The sequence below is a fragment of the Manacus candei genome, unplaced genomic scaffold, assembly GCF_025592945.1.
Source record: "Manacus candei isolate 608988 ecotype Guabito, Panama unplaced genomic scaffold, ASM2559294v1 h1tg000064l, whole genome shotgun sequence".
Classification (NCBI taxonomy): Eukaryota; Metazoa; Chordata; class Aves; order Passeriformes; family Pipridae; genus Manacus; species Manacus candei.
This window is the reverse complement of record NW_026138112.1, coordinates 1,239,449-1,260,766: the sequence shown is the minus strand read 5'-3', so window position 1 is coordinate 1,260,766 and position 21,318 is coordinate 1,239,449. Positions and strand designations below refer to the sequence as shown.

The window sequence follows — 21,318 nt, the reverse complement described above, 5'->3', positions numbered from 1 at the left end:
CTTGCTGTTGAGAGTGTGTGGTATTTATTAGACATAAATTGGCACACAAAAATAGGAAATTGTATCCAGGTAGGCATTATTTTTTCTTCTGAGCTACATGGCTGTGGATACCTGTCTATATTCCCTCCCACGCACATACCAGCATTCCCACACATTCACACCCACATTCCCAGTGGCTGACACACAGGTATAGCTCTTTTTTTGTTAATTAGAATTACTTTTAATTAAAAACATATGTAAATTAGATAGAGTGTGCACAGCTTGGAGAGAGGGGAAAAAAAAAATAAAGAAGAAAAGAAAGCAAACTTCCATTTCAATAAAAATTTTAACCTCTTTGAGTGAGCTGCTTTGCTGGCTTTGTGACACAGTGTGAGTTATTGGAACTCCCACGTATAAATAAATAGGACCAGGGAATTTTACACCTGAAAAATTCTGCAGTAGGCATTTTTACTTACACACATTTGCTTTTTCTTCTCTTCTCGCCTCCCCCGCTCCCAGCCTCTCATGATCATTTTCTGCCCCCTTTAAACCCATTTCATTCATATCTCACTTCACATACCCAGTCTGGGATCCCTTTTGTTTTTGTTTTTTTTTTTTGGAGAGGAAGAAAAGAAACACGGGACAAAATCAAAGTGTCAGGGATTGCAAACGAGCGTCATCATCGTTTTTATGAGCAAACTTTTTCCTTTCCCTGCCTGCATCCTCTCCCCCCCTGCCCTCCCCAGCTGGCTCAGAGCTTTGCTTTCCACATTCCTGTAGAAATGTAGCAGGAGTCAAACTGGGGATGTTTTCAAGCTTGGAAATAACCCCTGTGCTTCTGTCAGAACCAGCTGATGGACCAGGAAAGACCAGGAGATGGGAAGGAAAGAAGAGTGAGAGAATTGCAAGTGGGAAAGGAGATGAGTTTATGGGGATGGTTCCTGCAGAGATATGTTTGGAGACATTTATGAGGAAAGATTTCACTCTTGGTACAATGCCTGGGTGAGGTAGGCACTGGGTTTTATTTGTGGCTTCTCAGTACCTCTTTCTGTTGGAAAGTAAGAAGGATAACACTAATTAAAAAAAAAAAAAAAAAAAAAGAAAGAAACACCACTCCAAAATCCACCCTTGGTAAAAACAGGCCGGTGTCTTTTTTCTTTTTCTTTTTTTTTTTTTCTTTTTTTTTTTTTTTCTGAGAAAACTGAAAGAAAAATATATATATATTATTATTTATTATATAACATCGTCAACATCAACACCACAAAAAAAAAAAAAAAAAAAAAAAAAGGTAACATCTTAGTTGTTTTCTTTCAAGCATTCTGACCGTGGTGAGAAAGGCAGCAGGAGTTTGGTGTCCCTTGGAGAACAAAAAAGAGCAGGAGGACGGGAGCGGGGCGGGAAGGGAGGGCGGGGGACGAGGGCACGGGGCTGGCGGTGGCAGCAACACAAACTGGGTGGGCCCGTGGCAGGGGAAGAATTTTGTGCCAATCTGTTGGTTTTTCTTTTGAAACAAAAGAAAAAAAAAAAAAAAAGGGGTGGGGAGGAAGGAGGGGGGGCAAGTCACACCGAGGCTGATGCCTGTTTTCATCCGTGCTTTCAGTCAGTGTCCGTCCCTCTCGAGTGCTAGCGGTGAACATTCAGTTAAAGGAGTCTTGCAAAACATCCTCGCTTTTTTTTATTTTTTTTGTTTAATCAACGGGGGTTTTGGTTTGGGTTTTTGGTTTGGTTTGTTTTTTTTTTTCCTTTTCCCGTTTTTGTTTTTTTTTTTTTGTTTGTTTGTTTCCTTCAGTTTTCCCGTGGCTGAGGCTCTCTTGCACTTCTCCCTTGTTAGCTGTTCTCGCTCCACTCTGGCACCATGCCCACGCCGTGCACGGAGTGGTACTGGTGGGGCGACAGGGTTCGGGGCACGCCGTGGGAATACAGGAATTCCGCGGGCTGTAGGCTGCTGGGAGGGGACTGGATGCCACTTTGAGGTCCACACTGCCTGACAATGGGCTGGTGAGAAACAGAGGTCTGGTGCTGGAACATGCTGTGGGTGTCTCCGAGCTGGGGGGACGTGTGGTTGGCCACGCTGCCCAGCCGGGGCATGAGCGGCCCCGAGGTGAAGTGGGCAGAGAAATGCTGGTAGGGTAACCTGTCCATGGGCTGCATGGCAGACACTGTGCAACTGCTGTAGGAGGGCACGCTGGGCCACGTGTTACAGCTGATGTCCTCCAGGCTGGGCACGGGGTCCGTGGGGGGAGCGGAGCTGGCATACATGCAGGCCTGGCGCTGGGCGGACTCAGTCCTGTACGACGTGTTCAGTCCCTGCTGCTGGGGGTAACTGGACCTGTAGAAGGGATCCTCGTCTGCTGGAGAGGTTTCCATGTAGGGCTTCTTGTAGGGGTGCTCGGTGGTGGAACATTCCTCATCTGTTGGGAACAGAGAAGTCCTGGTAGCGAACAACGCCGTGCCCTCGGCTGAACCTCCCTCTCCACAGCCCTCGTTTTCCCCAGCACACAGCCTGCTCCAGACACTCCTCTCGGTGCAAATCCCCCTCATTTCCCTGATCTGAACCAATCCTGCTGAAACCGAGTCTTCCACTTGGCCCTGCCTGCTTGGGCTGGGGGAGAGGTTAGCCAGGAGCTCGGGGAGGAAAATCAGGGAAGATGCTGGAGGGATCCTGAGGCTCAGCTTGCTTGGTGATGTCCCCTACACACCCCACAAGCTCCTCATCTCCTCCCTGCTGCCAGCACTGTGACCTGAGGAGTAACATCTCCCTGCAGACCTAACAGAGGTCCCCAATCCCACTCGAGAGGCTCAGAGCTGATGCTGTTAACCAAAAGCCTTTACAGTGACACATTTTCATGATTAAAAAAAAAAAAAAAAGACACGAAAATGGAGATGACAATAAAAATCCCCCCCTCCAGGAGAGCAGCAGCGATGGCACAGTTGAGACAATCAGATTTGGAGTTTTTCAACCCTGGTTTTCAGCTGTGCCAAGGCAGCTGGGCACATAAATCCACACAGGGCCGCGTGCTGGAGCCAAGGGGAACAAAAAAGAAAAGTAAATTTCACAGCTAGAAACAACATGGCACATCTCGCAGAGCCCTTTGTTTCCTGCAGCATCCCGGGCCAAGAGGAGGAAGGAGATAAACAATTTAGGTGAAATCTCCAGGGCAAAGCAAAATGAATAAATGAATGTGCACTTATTTATTCATCCGCAGGGTCATCAAATGAAATCCAGCCCTGCTGGAATGGATGGCAAAGTTCCCAGGGACGAGCACTTCACCAAGAGATTTTAAGGACAGCGTGGCAAGGGAAGGGGAGCTTGTTCTGACACGGATTAACTTTGCTGCTGCTTCAAAACCAAGATTTCTGGTGCAGGCAGAAAAACATCCCGCTTTGTCAAAGCCCTCCAGGATGCACCCATTTAATGGGGGTAAAATTTGAAAGAATGCCACACAAAATTCCCCTTTTCAATTTTGTTTTTCAACCCCAAAATACAAAGGGGAAAAAAATACAAAACAACAATTTCACAAAAAGGAGGACCAAGAGAATCTGCCCCACCAGATGCACAGGGGGTGCTGCCAGGCTGCTCCAAGGTGTCTCACCTTTGGGAGGTGCAGGTTTAGTGTCTTGCAAACACACACATGCACACACCCCTTATTGCTGTAAACAGCCATGTGTGTTCTCCTGGAAGCTGCATCCACTCTACACATAAAATAACCCATTATTCCCACTCAGGTGTCTTCCAAGTCTGGCTGGAACAACTGCTGCTGTTCACCTCGGTCCAACAATCCCAGAAAACAGCAGGTACTGAGGTACACACTGTGGGGACATTCCCCTACGTGTCCTCTGGCTTTGTGACAGCACTGCCCAGAAATTCAGTGCAAACCCACAATCCTTTCTTTTTCCTTCCTGAAAAAAAGCAAAACCTGACTCTTTCACTCCAACAATGCAGAGCCCTGATAACCAAGTCACCTTCCTCCTCTGCTTTCTTTTTAAATCAGGGTGGAAAGTAGGATGGAATAAGTGAGCAGTGCAATCCCATCTTTAAAGCAGCTGAAACAATAAGCAGGGAGATGCAGAAATGTGTCACCCTCCCTAATGCTGGCCAGGTCCATTTGCTGTGGGAGCAGTGGGGAGGATGCAGTGCCCTGGAGGACAAAAGCTGGAAGCACAGGTCTGACCCCTCCCCTGCTCCCTCACGGGAGGGACATCTGGAAGAGCAGCCCCAGCTCCAGCTTTCACGGGCAGCGTAAAAGTTTTGGATCCCCAACCCACCACTGAGCAATAAGAGCACTAGGGTGGAAAAACAATGTCTTGTAAAATGCAGCATTGTTCTGCTAATAAAGTTTTCAGCATTAAACCGCATCCCTCTGCTGGCGTTAGAAATCATTGGCTTGGGGTTTGACTGTTTATTTTATTTGTATTTTTTTTAAATATACAACACAAACCAGTCAAACTCTGTTTTTCCGTGCCTGACTTACAACCTGAGGTTGCTGATTTTTCCATTTAGCCCAGACATTTCTCTGCCTGCCAGGGCACAGCCAGGCAGAGCCGCTTCCAGGATTCCCCACAGGTGAAGAGAGGAAAACAAAACCAGTCAGAATTTCAGTGGACACCCTCTAGGTGCCCTCTATCAGCTGGTCTCTCTAGAACCAGGCTGGCTGCTGTTGCATGGGGAAAAGGCACCATTAGTCCACATTTTAAGATGTGTAAGGACCCCACACCCATTTCCAAATGGGACATAGTCACTAGTAAAGGATTACATCCTACCCTAACAGCTTTTGCCTGCCCTTTGGCCCCTCTTCCTGGTGATTTTCCCCATCTGTGTAACCTCAAAGTGCTAGAGAAAGGGGAGAACAGTCTGTCTGCATCATCAGGTGGGATCATGCAGGCCAGAGAGGTGCCAGCTGATGGAGTTACACTGTCCAGGCTCTCTAGTGGGACCTGGCATTGTCCCCCCACCCCTCACAGAGGAGAGCAAAGCCAGCACAGAGCAGCAAAAGGGCATCTCATGGTGTGTGGAACAGACCTTGGGTGGAAAGGGGCCATCTTCAGGTGAGAGAACAGCAAAAGGAGAACAAGGCAAACAGATCTCACACACAGTGCTGAAGGCTGCCGTTTAAATTCATCCCCACCAGTTCTGGAGCCTGGACAGCCCATCCCAAGGCCATAATCCTCTCCCTGAAGGTCTTCTCACCTCCTCAGCATCAGTGTAAGCAGGACATGGGAGTTGCTTAACTGCCTGCTCTGGGTTTGATTCTCAGTGTTGGTTCCCTGATGGCAACTCATTGTCCTTTTCCAGTTGCCACTGAGCCCTTGGAGGTGCTGGGCATCCCGTGAGGTGCTGACCATCCTGGGAGATGCTGACCATCCTCCACTTTTGTTGGTGTTCTTGGAAGCCAAGGGTGGCAATCAGCTCCTGTGACCAGCCCCTCGACACTGCACAAACCTCAAAAAGCAGAAGGTTCTGCCAAGCAGGGGAAGCTGCCAGAGCCAAGGAGAAGCTGCTCCGAAGTGGATCCAAGGAAAACGGAGCCTGCAGAACGGGCTGGAAACTGGCTCCCTCACAAGGAATTTGATGATCTATCTAATGAAGGAGCTCGAGCAAGAGCGTAAGCAGTTCCAAGATTTCCGGTATTTACTACTTCCAGCTGGGTTGTAAATACCACACAAATGGCTCTTTAAATGGAATTTTCCCAATTCCAAGATTAGGGCTGTCCAGAATGAGATGCAAACATGTGAAGTCTCTGGACTTCAGGGTGCACTGGGCCCACCTCTTCCCTTGGTGTAAATCAGGAGAGCTCCTTTCTGATTCATGACAGTCAACTTTCCCAGGACAAAAGACAATGGAGAATGGGACGTGACTGGTTTGATTTTCAAAGCTTATCCACGCTTCCAGGGCATTACAGGAGGTTCATCCCAACTTTATGAGGGAGACACAATGGGTGATTATCACCCACACAGTCTGGATTCTAGCATGGATCTAGCACAAGCCTGAATAGTCAATACAAGGGTGCAAGGCTGACAAGGGGTGTCCAAGAAATAAAAAAAGAGGCAGATTCAATCAAAATGAACATCCCTAAAGGGAAAACAAGATGTGCATCCTAGGACATGGAACCTAAGACATGCCAGCTACTCCAGCTATCACATCACTGGATATGGATGTGTTGCATTGCAGGGAACATGACACAAAGGGTTGTAGGGTAAGGACAATCCAATATCAAAAGCTGGAACCTCTTCCAGAGCTAGCAAGTTGCCAGCACTGCCTGCTGAGACACAGGAGGCACCTCTGATGGAGAGTGAGATCCCAGAGTCACAGGATGGGTCAGGTTGGAAGGCACCACAGTGGGTCATCTGGTCCCACCTTCCTGCTCCAGCAGGGCCATCCCAGAGCACATGGCACAGGATTGCATCCAGACAGTTCTGGAATGTCTCCAGTGAGGGAGAATGGCACAGAGTTGCATCCAGACAGTCCTGGAACATCTCCAGTGAGGGACACTCCACGTCCTCTCTGGGCAACCTGTTCCAGTGCTTGGTCACTGCACAGTGAAGAAGTTCTTCCTCATGTTCAGGTGGAACTTCCTGGGCATCAGTTCCTGCCTTTTCCCCCTGTCCCATTGCTGACCCTGCCCCCTCTCAAGCAGAGCATGATCCATCCCCTGACCCCTCCCTGCAGACACTGACAGACATGGATGAGGTCCCTCTCAACCATCTCCTCTCAAGACTGAGCAGGCCCAGCTCCCTCAGCCTTTCCTCATGAGAGGGATACAAAGCTGCTTGAGCTACAGTGCCACACAGCAAAAGCTGGGTGCCCACCAGCCCCCTGAATATCCCCTCACCACACAGGCAGGCTCCTTTTGCCCCAGCAGGCACCTTGCTCTGGGCTCCACTGCATCTATCCAAGCTACAAACACCTCCAGCTGCAGCAGCTCAAGCCTTGGCCGACTCATTGCATCTCCAAACATCAGTTGGATGAGCAGCACGTCCTCCAAGAAGACACCCCACACCTGGATTTTGTCCTACAGATTCTCTGAGTGAAAGAAGAGCTGGGTGGGATGTGGGAAAAATCAATTCAGTCAACAAAAAGGTCTGTCCACTCTAATGGTGCCTGTTCTTGAGGAGGAGGAGGAGGAGGAGGAGGAAAGGCATTGCTGGACCTCCACCAGCCTCATCAGAGCAGGAAGGAGAGGAAAGATATATTCTTCCCCATGGTGTCCTGTCCAGGTTAGGTGGCTGAAGGATACGGTCCTTGCTGGTTGGAGCCGGCGGATTCTGCCACATCCCTCTTCTCCCTCAGAATGCCAACATGACAACTTTTATAACCTCCCCAGGGAGAGGCTGTTCCAGTTGCCTCCTGTCCAGCATCACAAGCATCCCAGAAATCTGCCAAGTGGTTGAGATTGTGTAAGGCTGGGAGGGAGCAGAGGTTTAGAGGGATGACTATTTAATCCACAGGAAATCTGAGGGAGAGGATAATACAAGAGAAAACAAGCCCCAACACCCTAACTGGGATGTGGGGCTAAATGAAAGACACAAAGCAAGCTGCCTGCTGGGAAGTCTTTTTGGGCTCCTCCAAGCACAACAATGAGAGAGGGAGAGGTGGAGAACAACTGGGAGAAAGACAAGGCTCTAACTGGTCTTTGTTGCAGCCTGAAAATCCACATCAAGAACTGAGGCCACTCCTTGGTGAGGTACAGGACTGAAGTTAATCCAGTGCCATAAGCAATCTCAGCATGGAGCTGGGACACAACACAGGATGATTCTCCCCATTCCCTGTGCCTGGAGCAGCGGCCCTGTTGCAGCCCACCGGGGTCCTTCCCAATGCTGTGACCCTGCACTCCCACCTGCACACCAGTGATCACCAGATTTGGAGCTCTGGGATGTGTCCTTCCTTCCTTCCTCACCCAGGAGAGCATCACCTCCCCGAACCAGAGGAGCCTTCAGAGATAACATCCCCTCACAGCCCTGCTGCTCTCCCCTAATGTAGCTCCATATCAGATCTCCATGGTGAATCCATCTTGACTTGACAGCTAAAAACAACACTGTCAACCACAGAGCACAGTCCTTGTCTGAGGTCACCAAGGAAGTAGAAGTTGAATGAGGTTCCTTTGAGTTGCTTGAACACAGACCTGTTCCTAACTGAGCCTAAACTGAGGCCTGACCCCAACTGAAAAGGATATGGAGAAACCTCGTGAGATGTCCAAGAGGGAAGGAACTCCAAGGAGAGACCCTCTTGGAAAACAGTGGTGGAACTTACTACAGAAGATGTAGACACCAGCTGGCCTCAAACCCAGCTGAATTGCCTTCTGCCCCTGAGAGCATTTATCCATAACCACTGCCCTGCAAAAAGGAAATAATCCGCTTGAGATAAATCCTAAACTGACTGAGGAGGAGTCGGTGTTTGGGGAACAGATAATCCAGCAAAATCAATAAGATTTCCAGTCCAGAAAATGGACAGAGGAAAAAGGAGCAAATATTCTTTTGCTTTCAGGTTTTCTTAGCTGTTGAGGCTTGGTAGGAGTTATGCAGAATTGCAGGAAAACTATGTGGGAAAGCTCAGAAACGAGAGGCTGGAAAGGGAGGAAAAGAGGAAGATTATATGTAGGGTTGTTTTCCCAGCTCCAACAAAGATCCTTGCTCGGTGCTAGAAGGAAGTGCCACGCTCAGTCAGAGTCCGAGATGAAACCTTGGATCACGTTCCGATTTATCCAAACAGAATTGCTCATCTCGAGTGACTTTTTTTTTTTCTTCTTTTTTAATTAATTTCACTTCGCAAAGAGCTGCTTGGCAGCTTGCTCCGACTCTCTGTTTCCCATTAACTTTGTGTTTCTTTTCTTTAAGCCCTGGTGGCTGTTTTCGATTTACTGGATGCACGGGGCAGGGAGCGGGGGGGGGGGAAAAAAAGGCGCAGGGAGGAAAGGAGAGACTCGGGCTGCCGAGACGAACAGCTCCGCGGAAGAAGCCGGTGGTATCGGACAGGACGCTGCTTCTCTTTGATTAAAGCGTTTGGCGGCTTTGATAAAAGGCCCTTAACTGCTTGTGCCACTCAAGCCCTCGCGGAGATAATGAGGGGGCTGATGGGCCATCGGCCGCGCAGACAAGGGCTCCCTTGGCCGGTCTCCTGCACTTTCGCAAGGGCCAAAAGGGGCCGGGGAGCTTATTACGGGGCAGATAGTCGTCTCTTCTGTGACAATAAGAGGAAGTGAGATAATTGGGGGATTGAGGGAAACCACCCATGGAGACACCACTTAGCGGGAATCCCAAAACTGGAAGGAAACCTCTGTTGATTCCTTATCGCCTTACAATGCGGAGGCGAATGATGAATTGCCCTGCGGTGCGGGGACGCGCGGCGCTCGGAGATTGTCCAAAGGGTTTGTTGCCGTTCGGGGCAGCTTGTTTTGGTTAGGGTTTGCAGAGGGGAAGAGGGGCGGTGAAAGCTCAGCTCCCAGGGCAAAGGAGCGCTGGGGATGGATCACAGGCTGAGGGATGCCAGGGATGAGTGGGACTTGGCATCGTGAGCAGCGGGGTTTTACAGCAGCCCAGTTGTGTCCCAGCACCTCACATCCATCACTAAGGGGGTAAGACAGGTCACACACCCCATCTCTGACCTAGGGGACGTTCTGCTTCTCCTTATTCCCTACCTTACATCTAGCTCAAGTCTAGCATCACCATTTCCAATCCCAGCTCCAACACACTCTGTGTGACCATAGCTGTCACCTGGTCAGCTGGAGGAGGCAGAAAATGACACCTCTGTTTTCCACTGTTTAGCTCAGACTCAGGAAACCCCCAGAACGTCTCAACTTCTACAGCTTCACATACAAACCTGCACACAGCACACGTGCCCCTACAACATCCAGGAGATTCACCAAGGACAGGAGGGAGATTTCCACTGCCCTCCTGCCTCCTCTGCCAGCACTTCCCAGCATCCCCTACCTTAGACTGTGTGTCTGCACATCCCCGTGCCCCGGGGTTACGTTACTAAAAATAATGCCATCTGTCTGACTGATAGGACCGTGCAGGGAAGCAGGAGGGGATCTGCTGTGGGGAGAGGCTACCAGGCTGGAGAAATGCTTGGTGCACTCAAATGCCATGGTACTTGCTGACTTCTGTGAGCTTTCCCAGTGCAACGTAGACTAAATCCTGAGAAAAGGGAATAGGGGTCAGCAGTAACCACGTCCTGTCACTCCTTGTTGCATTCAGCCCTGGAAATTCCCTATTTTCTTCGGAGTACCTGGAGCAGAGCTGATCTGAGGCTTTTGCTACCTCAGCCCTGCAAGTGTTTGTGCATCTGAGCATTCCCCTGGCTTTGGGAGAGGGAGGGAGAGACCACAAACCACTCGCTCCTGCCCCAAACAATTATCCCGTCGCTATCACAGGGCTCTTCACGCCAGGACGAGCTGAGCAGTCAGTGTAAAGCCCTCACAGTTTGATCCCTCCAGCTCTGTCAAAGCAGGTCAGTCGCACCAGAGGGGAAGGAACATGGATATCATGATTTTCAATCCCAGGCACCGTTCATTAGAACGAGCTTTTGAGTGGAATTGCTTTCTGCAGACTGAAAACTCTCTCCCAGCTGTGAGACCCCGAGCTGAAAACTGTGCAAAAGGCAAAGTGTCAAGGCATCTCCACTTGGAGATTAACCCTGTCTGAGGAGCTATGGAGGCAGATAAGTCATCTTTATCTCTGGCACCAGCTATCTTTCCAAATGTGGATTCACCGTGGGTGAAAGGCACTGCCACCCCTCCAGGCAGCCCAGCAGTGGATTTTAGGCTAATGAGGGTGAGGGGAGTCTCCCAGCCCACCTCCAGCACACAACCCTCATCCCTCACTCATCCCCAAGTGTCAGGCTGGGACAAGGATCAGGAAAGGAGGCTGACAGTCACGTCAGGAGGGGGAAAGCACAGAGCAGGGAGCAGCCAAGGCCTGACCTTTTCTCTTGGTGCAGTGGTAGATCTGGCTGTGCTCCTGGGAGATCGGGTAGGGGTTGGCAGGCGGTAGCAGGTCCTGGGAGGTGCTGGACACCCCGTTCTCACACTGGTACTGGGAGCCCAGGTTGGAGGAGGCAGAAAGGACCCTGGTCTCGCCACTGAACGGGCTGTGATTCGAGGACACTTTTTGTCTCACTGTGCTCCTGGGGACAACCGGGTACTCTTTACTAAAAGCAAAGAAACGGAAAATAAAAACAAGTCAGGAAAAGCAATCAATTAATAAATAGATCAGTGGATTAATAAGTGAAGGCAGCACATTAGTGTCACGGTGATTGTTCAGGCTTTCAGGGAAACAGAAACATCCCTCTCAGGAGACTGCAGCCCCGTCACACTTTATCCACACAGCACTCGTTATTCCCCTCCCTTTTAGTACCTTTCCCTTTAGATTTGTGCCTCTTCCACCACAACTGCTATTTTACATCCATGCTTGAAATAGATCTATGCAGTTATAGCAAAAACACACAAGATTTATATTTACATATTATAGATTTACAAACTCCATACTGTTTATAATGTGTATGTGGATGTGCACGTGCATGTAAATAGAAACCTCATTTCTGCCAAGTCGACCTGGAGGTGGATTAAATATTTGGGTCTATTTTTTTTTCTCCCTTATGGTAGTTGTCCCCATTCCTTTCCCCCAGAGTCTCTCAGCTTCGTTGTCCTGGATGGGGGATCCCTGGACCACAGAACAAGCTCCACTCCAGAGTGCTCAGAAAAGAGGAATAAATAAATCACCAAGATTTAATGCACAGCAGAGCCACAGCCTCAGCAGAGCCAGGCTGGCAGGGTGAGCCCTAATGGCAAGTCTGGATTGTTCCCTTGCTCTGAGCTCTGGTTTGAAGTGGGGATGCTTTGTCAACACTGGTTGGAAATCCTCTCTTCTATCAGACCCTACAGTGTGTTTTGGAGACATTTCTCCAAGCACATAAACAATGTGGCTGGACAAGATTATTCTTGCTCTGCAGGGGGAAGAACTGAAGCTGAGTAGGGGGTTTCAGAGCCTTCAGGAGAGGTACAAGCCTCCTCCTGGGCTGTCTCTAAAACTGCTGGGTGTTCCCTGAACAAAAAGACTTGCAAAAAAGCATGAAGATCAGGTAGCACAGCAGCACCTCCCAAAGTGTCACCTGGCTCAGAGCAGCCACAAACCAGAGCCCACATTCCAGCACAAGGTTTCTCCTTTGAGGCTGTAACCATTGGGCCAAGCTGGCTGGGAGGGACCCTACCCACCTGCCCAAAATCATTATGCTGGAGCAAGGACATATCCTTAAATCCCATCACCTGGCTCACCTGGCCAGTTACACCAGGAGGAAGAGCCCAGAATTTCTGATTACACCCCTCAGAGAGGACCTATCGCCGTAGAGTTCAGAACTTATTTACAAAATTTAACAATAGCAATTATATAAACCTACTCACAGCGGGGAGCTTTCATCCAAACCACTGCTGTGGTGGCTGCCAGAAACATCAGCAACCGAGCTGTAATGGAGGGGAAACTCACCCAGGAGCTCAAAACCAAAGAAATGTGTCTCTCATTGTGCCATGGAAGCTCTCCAAACCCCGGGCACTGGTGGCTTGCCAAGGAAAGCCTATTCCAAAGGTAGGGTATCATCCCCTGGAAGCCCAGCAGCTCCTCCCAGCAGGAGCGTGGCTTCCCACCCACTTGGCCTGGCTGGTCAGGCAGTGTTTTCCCAGAACTGAAGTCCAGGCTGCAGATGAGGAACAAAAGAGAGATGGACTGGGAGGAAAAAGAGACTTATCCCTTGGATACACAAGACAACAGTGGATGCCAGGGCTTCAGAGGACCTGTGGACACCCAGCACTTAAATCTCCACCCCAGGAGCTCTTGCTGGAGGGCAGCTTTGGTGGCTTCTCAGGAAGGTCAACAGCCATGGCCAGCAAACCTTCTGGGTTCCAGGGGATCTCCCAGGTTATGGTTTTGAGCTGCCTGTTCCTGTCACACTCCACCTTCTCACAGCGATCCTCAAGGAAACAGCACCAACCAACACCCCAGAGCTGCATCCCCACCACCTTTCCCATCTGAGGAGACAATCCACAGGGAGGTGACACATGGAGTGTGGCCTTAACTCTACCCCCTAATGAGAAGGTGCTGCATGGATTGGCTGGTTCCTTCTTCCTCAGCTCCAACACTCCAACATCCCATTCTCAAAGAAATGACAGAGCCCCCTTTTCTTTGCCCAGGGAGGCACCTGTGAGCTACAGTGGAGGACAAGAAAGGACATGCCATGGCATGATGCCACATCAGGTTCTCTGTGGGTTTTTTGGAGGATGTAGAGATGACTGCTTTCAGTCTCTCCCTGCTTCATGGGGGGAAGAATTGGATGTCTCTTTGCCACGTGGCATTAGATCTGCATGGTAAACCACGAATTCTCACAGCAGCTCAGAGGGACCCCATCAGCATCAGCCCCTCACTGTGCAAAGCACCACACAAACAGAAGGAAACCATCCCCATCCCTGATGCTTCTCACCTAAATCAACACTTTTTCAACGGAGAGCTGAGAGGGGAGAAAAAATAACCACCCAACTGCTTCTTCCTTGGTGAAAATATATTTTCACAGAATCACTGAGGTCAGGAGAGACCTTCAAGATCATCAAGTCCAACCTGTGAGCCATCCCCACCTTGTCAACCAGCCCAGGGCACTGAGTGCCACATCCAGTCATTCCTTAAACACCTCCAGGGATGGAGGCTCCACCACTTCCAGCCCCTTCCAGTGCCTGACCACCCTTTCAGTGAAGAAATTCTTCTTCATGCCCAAGCTGAACCCCAACTGCTTCCTTTCCATAAAAAAAGCTGCCTGGAAGAGGGATATCTTTATCCCAAGTGCCGGAGCACAGGTGGAGTCAGGATCCCACTCCCTCCTTGTGCACTGGGAACCAAATTCCTTTCATTCCTTTTCCAGGGAACACAACAGCCTCTGTGGCCATCAGTGGTGTTCTGTGGGACATGGCAGGAGCTGGGAGTCACTCTGGAGAGGCAACAGGTCAGAGACACCACGTTTCCAAACAGCAGTTCCCAGGAGGTATCGCAATAACCTCCCTCCAGACTGAAATATTTCCATTTCAGTCAAAACATGCCGGGTGCTATTTTTGCCAAAAAATCAACTATTTGAGGAGGGAAATGAAGGAAAGTATTTTCTAACTAAATAGCTAAAATAGTCTTTCCTTCACTTTGCCCTTTTTTCTACCCAAAAGGGCGGTTATCTCTGTATTTCTACGTATTGTTCCTTACAACAACTGAGCTCTAATAAAGAGGTATCTTTGGTACCTGGTAAAGCAACAGTCATCTCAAAACATTTATGCTGTTTCCTGAGCCCACTCAACATGCAGTGTACACACTTACCACTTTTAAATACCAAAGGACAAAACAAAATGGATCAGAATCTTTTTTTTTCTCCCCTAAAAATCGTTATTCCTGAAATAGGTGGTTGTAATCCTGGGCTACAGTTTAATGGAATGAAAGGTTTTGTTCATTGCTGGCACGAAACGACTGTTTTGTCCAGAAATTTTGCTGTCCAAAAAAAAATTGTAGCAATGTAGGAAGGGAAAATACAGGCAATATAGAAAATTATCTACACAGCAAGGAAGAGGCTGCTGCTCCTGCACCAGAATGTGAGTTAATTTTACAGGGGGGTGTTAATAGGCTACACTTTTTTTTTGCATTAAATTTGTGCAAAAATTAGAAGGAAGAAAAAGAAACTTGGTTGGAAAAAAAAAAGTTTACAAGGAAGGAAGCTGTCCCTGGTCTATTTAAAGCCTGTTGGAGCTAATTAAGAAGATTTAGGTACTGTAGTTGGTATTACAATAGCAGAGGGGACAGGGAGGAAGGGGGAGCCACACAAGAGTCTCTGCATCACCAAGTTCCCAGGTGAGGCCACCAGGAGAGAATATTACTTCAATTTTCGTTAAACTTAGGGAAAAGAAATCAAGGATGAGGTCCAAGACCGTAGTGAAGGCACTCAGTCCTGAGGTCTGGGCTTGGTTCTTAACTCCCACCCGGCCAAAGGTTTCCCAGACCCACAGGATTGGACACCAGCTCTGCATAACTTTGCTAATAGCACATGAATTCCACCTAAAGCTCATCATCCAACCCCGACCCTACAGGTTGGGCCTCACAAGTGAACCCCTCCTGCATTTCCCAAGCACTTCCATCCAAATCAGACCTCTGCCAGGTGGAATTAGGAGGCTCACTCTCTTTTTCTCACATGGCATTCTTCCCCTTCCCCTGGTCAAGTGATTCCCTCGCCATAACAGAGCTCCATAAGATCACCTGTGCCACAAATTCACACCTAGCCAAAAATTCCAGGGAGCAAATTCAAGATGACTCTGTAATCTCAGAACCAGAAACCTTGTTTGCCTCTGCAAACTAATCAAAACTGAAGAAAAATTACACATATAGACCTTCACAGGGTGTGCACTTTCTTGCTTATTGCCACACTGTGAGGGAGCAATGATTTTCAAAGGGTTTTCATGGGCAGACTAGAAGTTTCCTAATGTTCCAGCCAATGCATAGTAAATGCAACTGCCAGGCAAAAAAACTTATTAAAAGTCTTTTACAGATGCACAGTTTATAACCAGGAAGCTTCTGTATTGAAGCATCCAACCCCTACTGGCCCTAGGCAAGTTGTTTTAGAAGAGGTTTCTGATATTTCTGTGACATTATATACCAAGGCTTTCCAAAGCTGCTGTAGGTGATGGCAACAAGGCTTCAAAAGACTTATTAAATATCAGATCATACTGATATCTGTTCAAGGTTAAGATGAATCATGACATGGAAAAGGATTTCCCCATGCTTAGTTGCTTCCATGTTCTAACAGCATCCTTTGAAGCCCTTGAGCTGGCCAGATCTTGCTCACAACATCAAATCTGAGTCTAAAATCTGATCTAAGGTCTATCTGTAGCTCTTTCCAAATTTCCAGGAGATTTTAACTCCTCCTTGGTCAGTCACTACGAAAAGACAAATGTTTGCTGTCCTGTCAGTCCCACCCCCTCCACCCACCCAGCCCAGTGGTGCAGAATCAACCCCCAGTTCCAGATGTGCAAACACAACTCAGTGGCTTTGGGGTTTATATTTCCCAGGCCACCAATTGTTGTCCTTCCTGCTGAGACTCAAGAGTAGGAAAGAAATGGAAGTCAGCCATAGCAGACATAGAAAAAGGAATTAAAATTAAAAAAAAAAAAAAAGAAAAAGAAAAAAGTGACTGGAATAAATATACCATCTCCCAGGAAAAAAAAAACTAAACCAGAAAACTATTGTCAATGCACATTCACTTCAGCTTGTTTCCAGCATCTTGAAATCAAATTGAACCACTCTCTCAAGAGGCTGTCTGGGGAGTCTGAAGTGGATAAACTACAGCAGGAAAGGACGTGGTAGGAGAGGAATTACTGAGTACTTCCTTCAGCCTTGCCCTCTGATTAAATACGACCTCTCCCTGTGTGGGGACTGCAGAGCAGCCCCACAGAAAATAACACCCAGGCTGGATGTTCAGTAAAACGAGTCCAAATGTCCTCTGAGAAGTATGTGGGGTTGTTCACTGCAGCTTTTCCACCAACATATCAAACGTCCTGACCTTCCTGCAGGAATGTGAAGGGGTCCAAGAGCCCTGGATGGGGTGCAGGCCTGGGAATCTCATGTGGTTTAACAAGACCAAGTGCTGGTGTTGCACCCAACCCTGGTCTCAGCCCAGGCTGGGATGAGCAGGTGGAGAGCCCTGGAGAGAAGGACTTGGGGGTGCTGGTGAGGGAGAGGCTGGACCTGCCCCAGCATCCAGAACCCCCCCGTGCCCTGGGCTGATCCCACTGAGGGGATTCTGCCCCTCTGCCCCCTCAGGTGAGACCCCCCTGCAGAGCTGCCTCCAGCCCTGGGGAACAGCACAGGGAGGACGTGGAGCTGCTGGAGAGAGTCCAGAGGAGGCATCAAGATGAGCAGAGGGATGGAGCAGCTCTGCTGGGAGGAAAGGCTGGGAGAGCTGGGATTGTTCAGCCTGGAAAAGAGAAGCTTTGGGGTGACCTACAAGAAAGATGGAGAGAGGCTATTTCCAAGGGCCTGGAGTGACAGAACAGGGGGAATGGCTTCACACCAACAGAGAGTAGCTGTAGATTAGATATTAGAAAAAAGTTCTTCACTGTAAGGGTGGTGAGGCACTGGAACAAGTTGTCCAGAGAAGCTGTGGATGCCCCATCCCTGGAAGTGTCCAAGGCCAGGTTGGACAGGGCTTGGAGCAACCTGGTCTGGTGGGAGGTGTCCCTGCCCATGGCAGGGGGTTGGAATAAGATGATATTTAAAGTCCTTTCCAACCCAAATCTTCTATGATGATTCCATGGTATGCTTTCAACCACTCCTCTGAGCGGTGCAGCCCAAAGAGATCACTGCAAGAAACCCAAGAACCAGAGAGGGATCTAGAGCCTCATTATCAGGCAAATAAAAAGGTAAGATTCCTGCAGAAAAATGCCACTGTTCATGCTGGAGTAAGAAGAACACAAGAGAGATGGAGAATGGATGTTGGCCAACAGAGACACCACCAGCATTCCTTTGCGCTGGGCTGAGCTGCTGCAGGTCGGGTCCTGCTGAGCAGATCCCCCAAAGAGGGTTCAACAGAAGAAACTGCAGCTACTCTGTGTTTCTTGAGCTGACTTTCTCACTTTAAAAGCATTGTGGATACCCTCCAGCAAGATCTGCAGAGCTTTATTTTGGATTTCACCTGAATTCCATCTAGTTCTATAGGATACATTTCAAGCCTATTTTGACCAGGAAAACTTCCTCGGGGATGTTTGCTGGAGGAAAGCATCATCTCTCCAACCAATGTTGTAACTCCAAGTCTCACACTGAAAATGTTTCAGACAGGACGTGGCTCTTGGGAGGTTTCAAGGGCAGAACATGGGAAATGGATGTGGATGTAAAGATGTCTTGAGAAGACACGAGAAGAAGAAGGTTGTTTGCAGTGGGCTGAGACCCACTTGCATTAGTCAGCCTGGTGCCTCCCAGCCCAACGTGACAACATTCCAAGGTAGACAATCCCTGGAGGCTCATCCAGTTATTCTACTGGCACCCCAAAATGCACTGTCATCTCTGTCACACCAGCTCTGAATCATGGAACTGATTTTATGTCCTTTGTGTCTGGCTCAGTTTCTGTCCTCGATTGCACACGGGGATCTCCGAAACAATTCCTTTGGAGCCAACAAGATTACTGGGGATTAATGCCAAAGGCTTTGACAGAGAAAACATACCCATAACATACCCATCACTCTGCTCTGTCCTGTGGATCATTCTGGATCTTTGTCTCACTTTGAAAGGACCCAACAAGGGATCCAAGGGCCACCCTTCATGGAATCATCATTCATGAAATCATCAGAAGCTTTCCCAATAAGAAGCTTCAAGGACTAAATTGCATTAATTTGAGTGAATAGTAACCAGTGCTTCAGACTTCCAGAAGCTCTTCAGCACCCATAACCACCAAAAACAATGGGAGTTGCAGATGACCAGCAAAAATTGGTTACAGGGTTTAACAGAATTGCTCTCTCACAGCGCTCCAGCCCCAGACCCACAAGCTCTGCTCCCCTGCTGTCCTTTGGCAGTCACAGACTGGGAAAAAATAATAATAACAAAAGCTGTGACTTGCATGCAACCCCCCAAATCACCCAATATCTGTGGTTTGGTAGTACAGCTCCACTGATTCTCAATGTATGGAGGATTTTCAGGGCAAAGTCCTGCACTGGCATCTGCAACGCAGATCTCGTCTCTCTGCATAAACTTCACCCTCTGTGGGTTTCTGCCACGTGCTTTGCTCTTGCACTGCACGCCAAAACCCCCTTGGCACAGGGAGAAGCTCTAAGTGGAGGCAAAAGAGATTTTTACAGCACAGAGGGGCAAGAGATCCAAAAGGAATACTTTACCTGGAATTCCCAGCGTCACAACTGCATCATTTTTACTTGATTTATGGTTTTTCAACTCCAGCGTGACCACAGGGTACAGATGTAGTACAACTCACATCCCTCTATGCATTTTCCTCTGGTGTGATTCCCTTTCTTTTTAATACTTTTGGGTATTTTTCACTAATCAAGGAAATAACAAACTCGATCTCACACTCAGAAAGTGGAAAACTGGGCAAAGCCTGTTCTCCCAGAGCACCCATCCCACCAGAGAAGCTGATAAAGGAGCCCTGCATTCCTCAGGAAAGAAAGGCAGTGGGGGCAAAATGAACATGTATCAGAAGTCTGTGTTCACTGGAATTTGGATCTCTCTGGATTCATGGCCATTCTTTTTGAATGAAACCATCTGCTGCTGAATGAAGTTTACTACCTGGACAGACTGACTAACTTTTTTTTTTTCCTGGGAAATAGGAGGAGAAAAACCAACATGGGAGGCCTTGGAAAGGAGGAAGCTGTGGAGAGGGAGGGACTCAAGGACATCCCCATCCACCCTGCAAAGCTCCTGTCCCCAGACATCCCTGGGACAAACACGTTGCTTTTGCTTGGCCAGAGCACATGGAGGCAAATAGAGATGGAGGGAGAGCCCCAAGACCTCACTCTGAGCTCACCCTTGGCACTGGAAGTTTTCTTTCTTCCCTGCTTTGTCTTCCTTCCTCTCAGTCCCTGCCACTTGCCAAGGGCAGGTGTTCAGTGGAGGAATCATCCTGCCAAGTCTCCACCAGCACCTCACCTGCTTCTCTTCATCCCACTGTGAGATCTGCTCTGAGGTGACTGAAATCATCCTGAACCTGAGAAACTGGTCTCCCTCCCATCCTCTGACAGCCAAAGGGGCAAGGAGACCACCAGGGCTGGTTGGATGGTGGTTCTTTCTGTTAGGAGGGACTTCACCTCGGGTAATTTTAGCTATTTAAAGGCAGGGGAGCGCTCTAAGCAAATCATTTGGGCTCTGCAGGTGAGATGGGCAGACGGAGAACTCCTCACCCAGCCTGCCACCCACAGGGTGAGCTCTCAAAGGGAAATCTGCAGGGAATTAAGAAGCATTTGAGATTTAAATAGAGAAAACATAGAGGTGCTGAAGTTTTCCTCGGCATGAAAAAACTCCTTCCCTCCATGGCTGTACCCCTTAATGAGATGATCAGTGACCTGAGGAATGTCAGGTCACCAGTTTCTGATGCAAAAAGCAGTGCACTCTTATAAATGTGTGTTTTTTCCAGGTACTTTTTTCATAATGAAGGAATAGCACTAAAAATACATCCCATCATATTCTCCAGGGGCATAAACAGACATCACTCCCCTAAAAACAAGATAGACTTACTTATACCTGCCAGTTGGGGAGTGGGTCCATCACTGGGAAACAACTTCATGCACATACATTGATATATTAAAATATATTTTATATACCTTTAATTACATTTTAATACGAATTTATACATTAAACCTATATAAACCCACAAAAGGCAGGCCATAGTTCTCTAGCATACTCGACCCTGAATGGTTCTTTATCTTACAGACACAATCTATTTTTTATATGTACAATTTGTTTTTATGTCTAACTTGTTTTATATATGTTTTCCTATATTTTATATATAATTTTGCATATATACACACAAAAAACCACAAAGGTGGGCGCATATTTTCAGCCTTGAATGGGTCTTTATTTCACCATAATAATCTTATCCTGCCCTCCCTTAAGAAAAAAAAAATGACATCTTTGTAAAGGCACACAGCCATTTCTATGCTATCGGGGACAGAGGATAAGTTATGAAGGAAGTGAACATCAGAAATTATCCTGTAAAGCCAAGGCTGTGGATTTTAACCCTTCCAACCCTGCCAGGCCTGAGGGGGAATATTGATATATTCCGAGGGTTTCTGTTCGCTGGATCACCGACTATGACCACAGGCCTGCGTAAAAATGCCAAGCAATTTTTAGCCCAAGCTCAGGGTGGCTTGATGCCACGCTCTTCACATGGCACACATGGCACAGAGCCCTCCCTAAGAGTCCTCCCCCTGTTCTACCTCCTCCAAAAAAACCCCCGCCGTGAATGTGAACCTTCACATCTTTCTACCCACAGTAATGAAAGGGTGGTTTAGCAGCAAAAAAAAAAACTGGGGAGGGGGGGAACGTCGTTGCTCGAGTTCCAGCAGGGGCTGGGAGGCTGGCACGGGGTGGGGGGGGAGCTATTTCAAGTGGTAGGGAGCCCATAAATAAATAAATATTGACACATCGTGCCAGGATCTGTGCTTGTCCTTGGAAAGGGCAGGCAGGGAACACAGGGCACATTCAGGAGACCTCAGAGATGATTTAGACTGAGAAGATTAAGAGTTATAGATGCCTTTTTTTATGCTTTATATATTGGCTTTTCTGGGGCTGAGCCTGAAAATGTTTGTACACGGGAGTACATTTGAGGAGGGTCCTGGG

General features: G+C 48.3%; 1 protein-coding gene across 1 annotated transcript in view; it reads right to left on the bottom strand.

Moving 5' to 3' along the window:
- Positions 1-1,511: 1,511 nt before the first annotated feature.
- TBX5 (T-box transcription factor 5) overlaps positions 1,512-21,318 on the bottom strand; it is a 41,070-nt gene continuing 21,263 nt past the window's right edge. Inside the window, exons 8-9 of the mRNA XM_051805301.1 lie at positions 10,896-11,122; positions 1,512-2,390 (exon numbers count right to left, since the gene is read on the bottom strand). Of these exons, the coding sequence (XP_051661261.1) occupies positions 1,807-2,390; positions 10,896-11,122 (811 nt within the window). The 3' untranslated portion in view covers positions 1,512-1,806. The remainder of the gene's footprint in view (positions 2,391-10,895; positions 11,123-21,318) is intronic.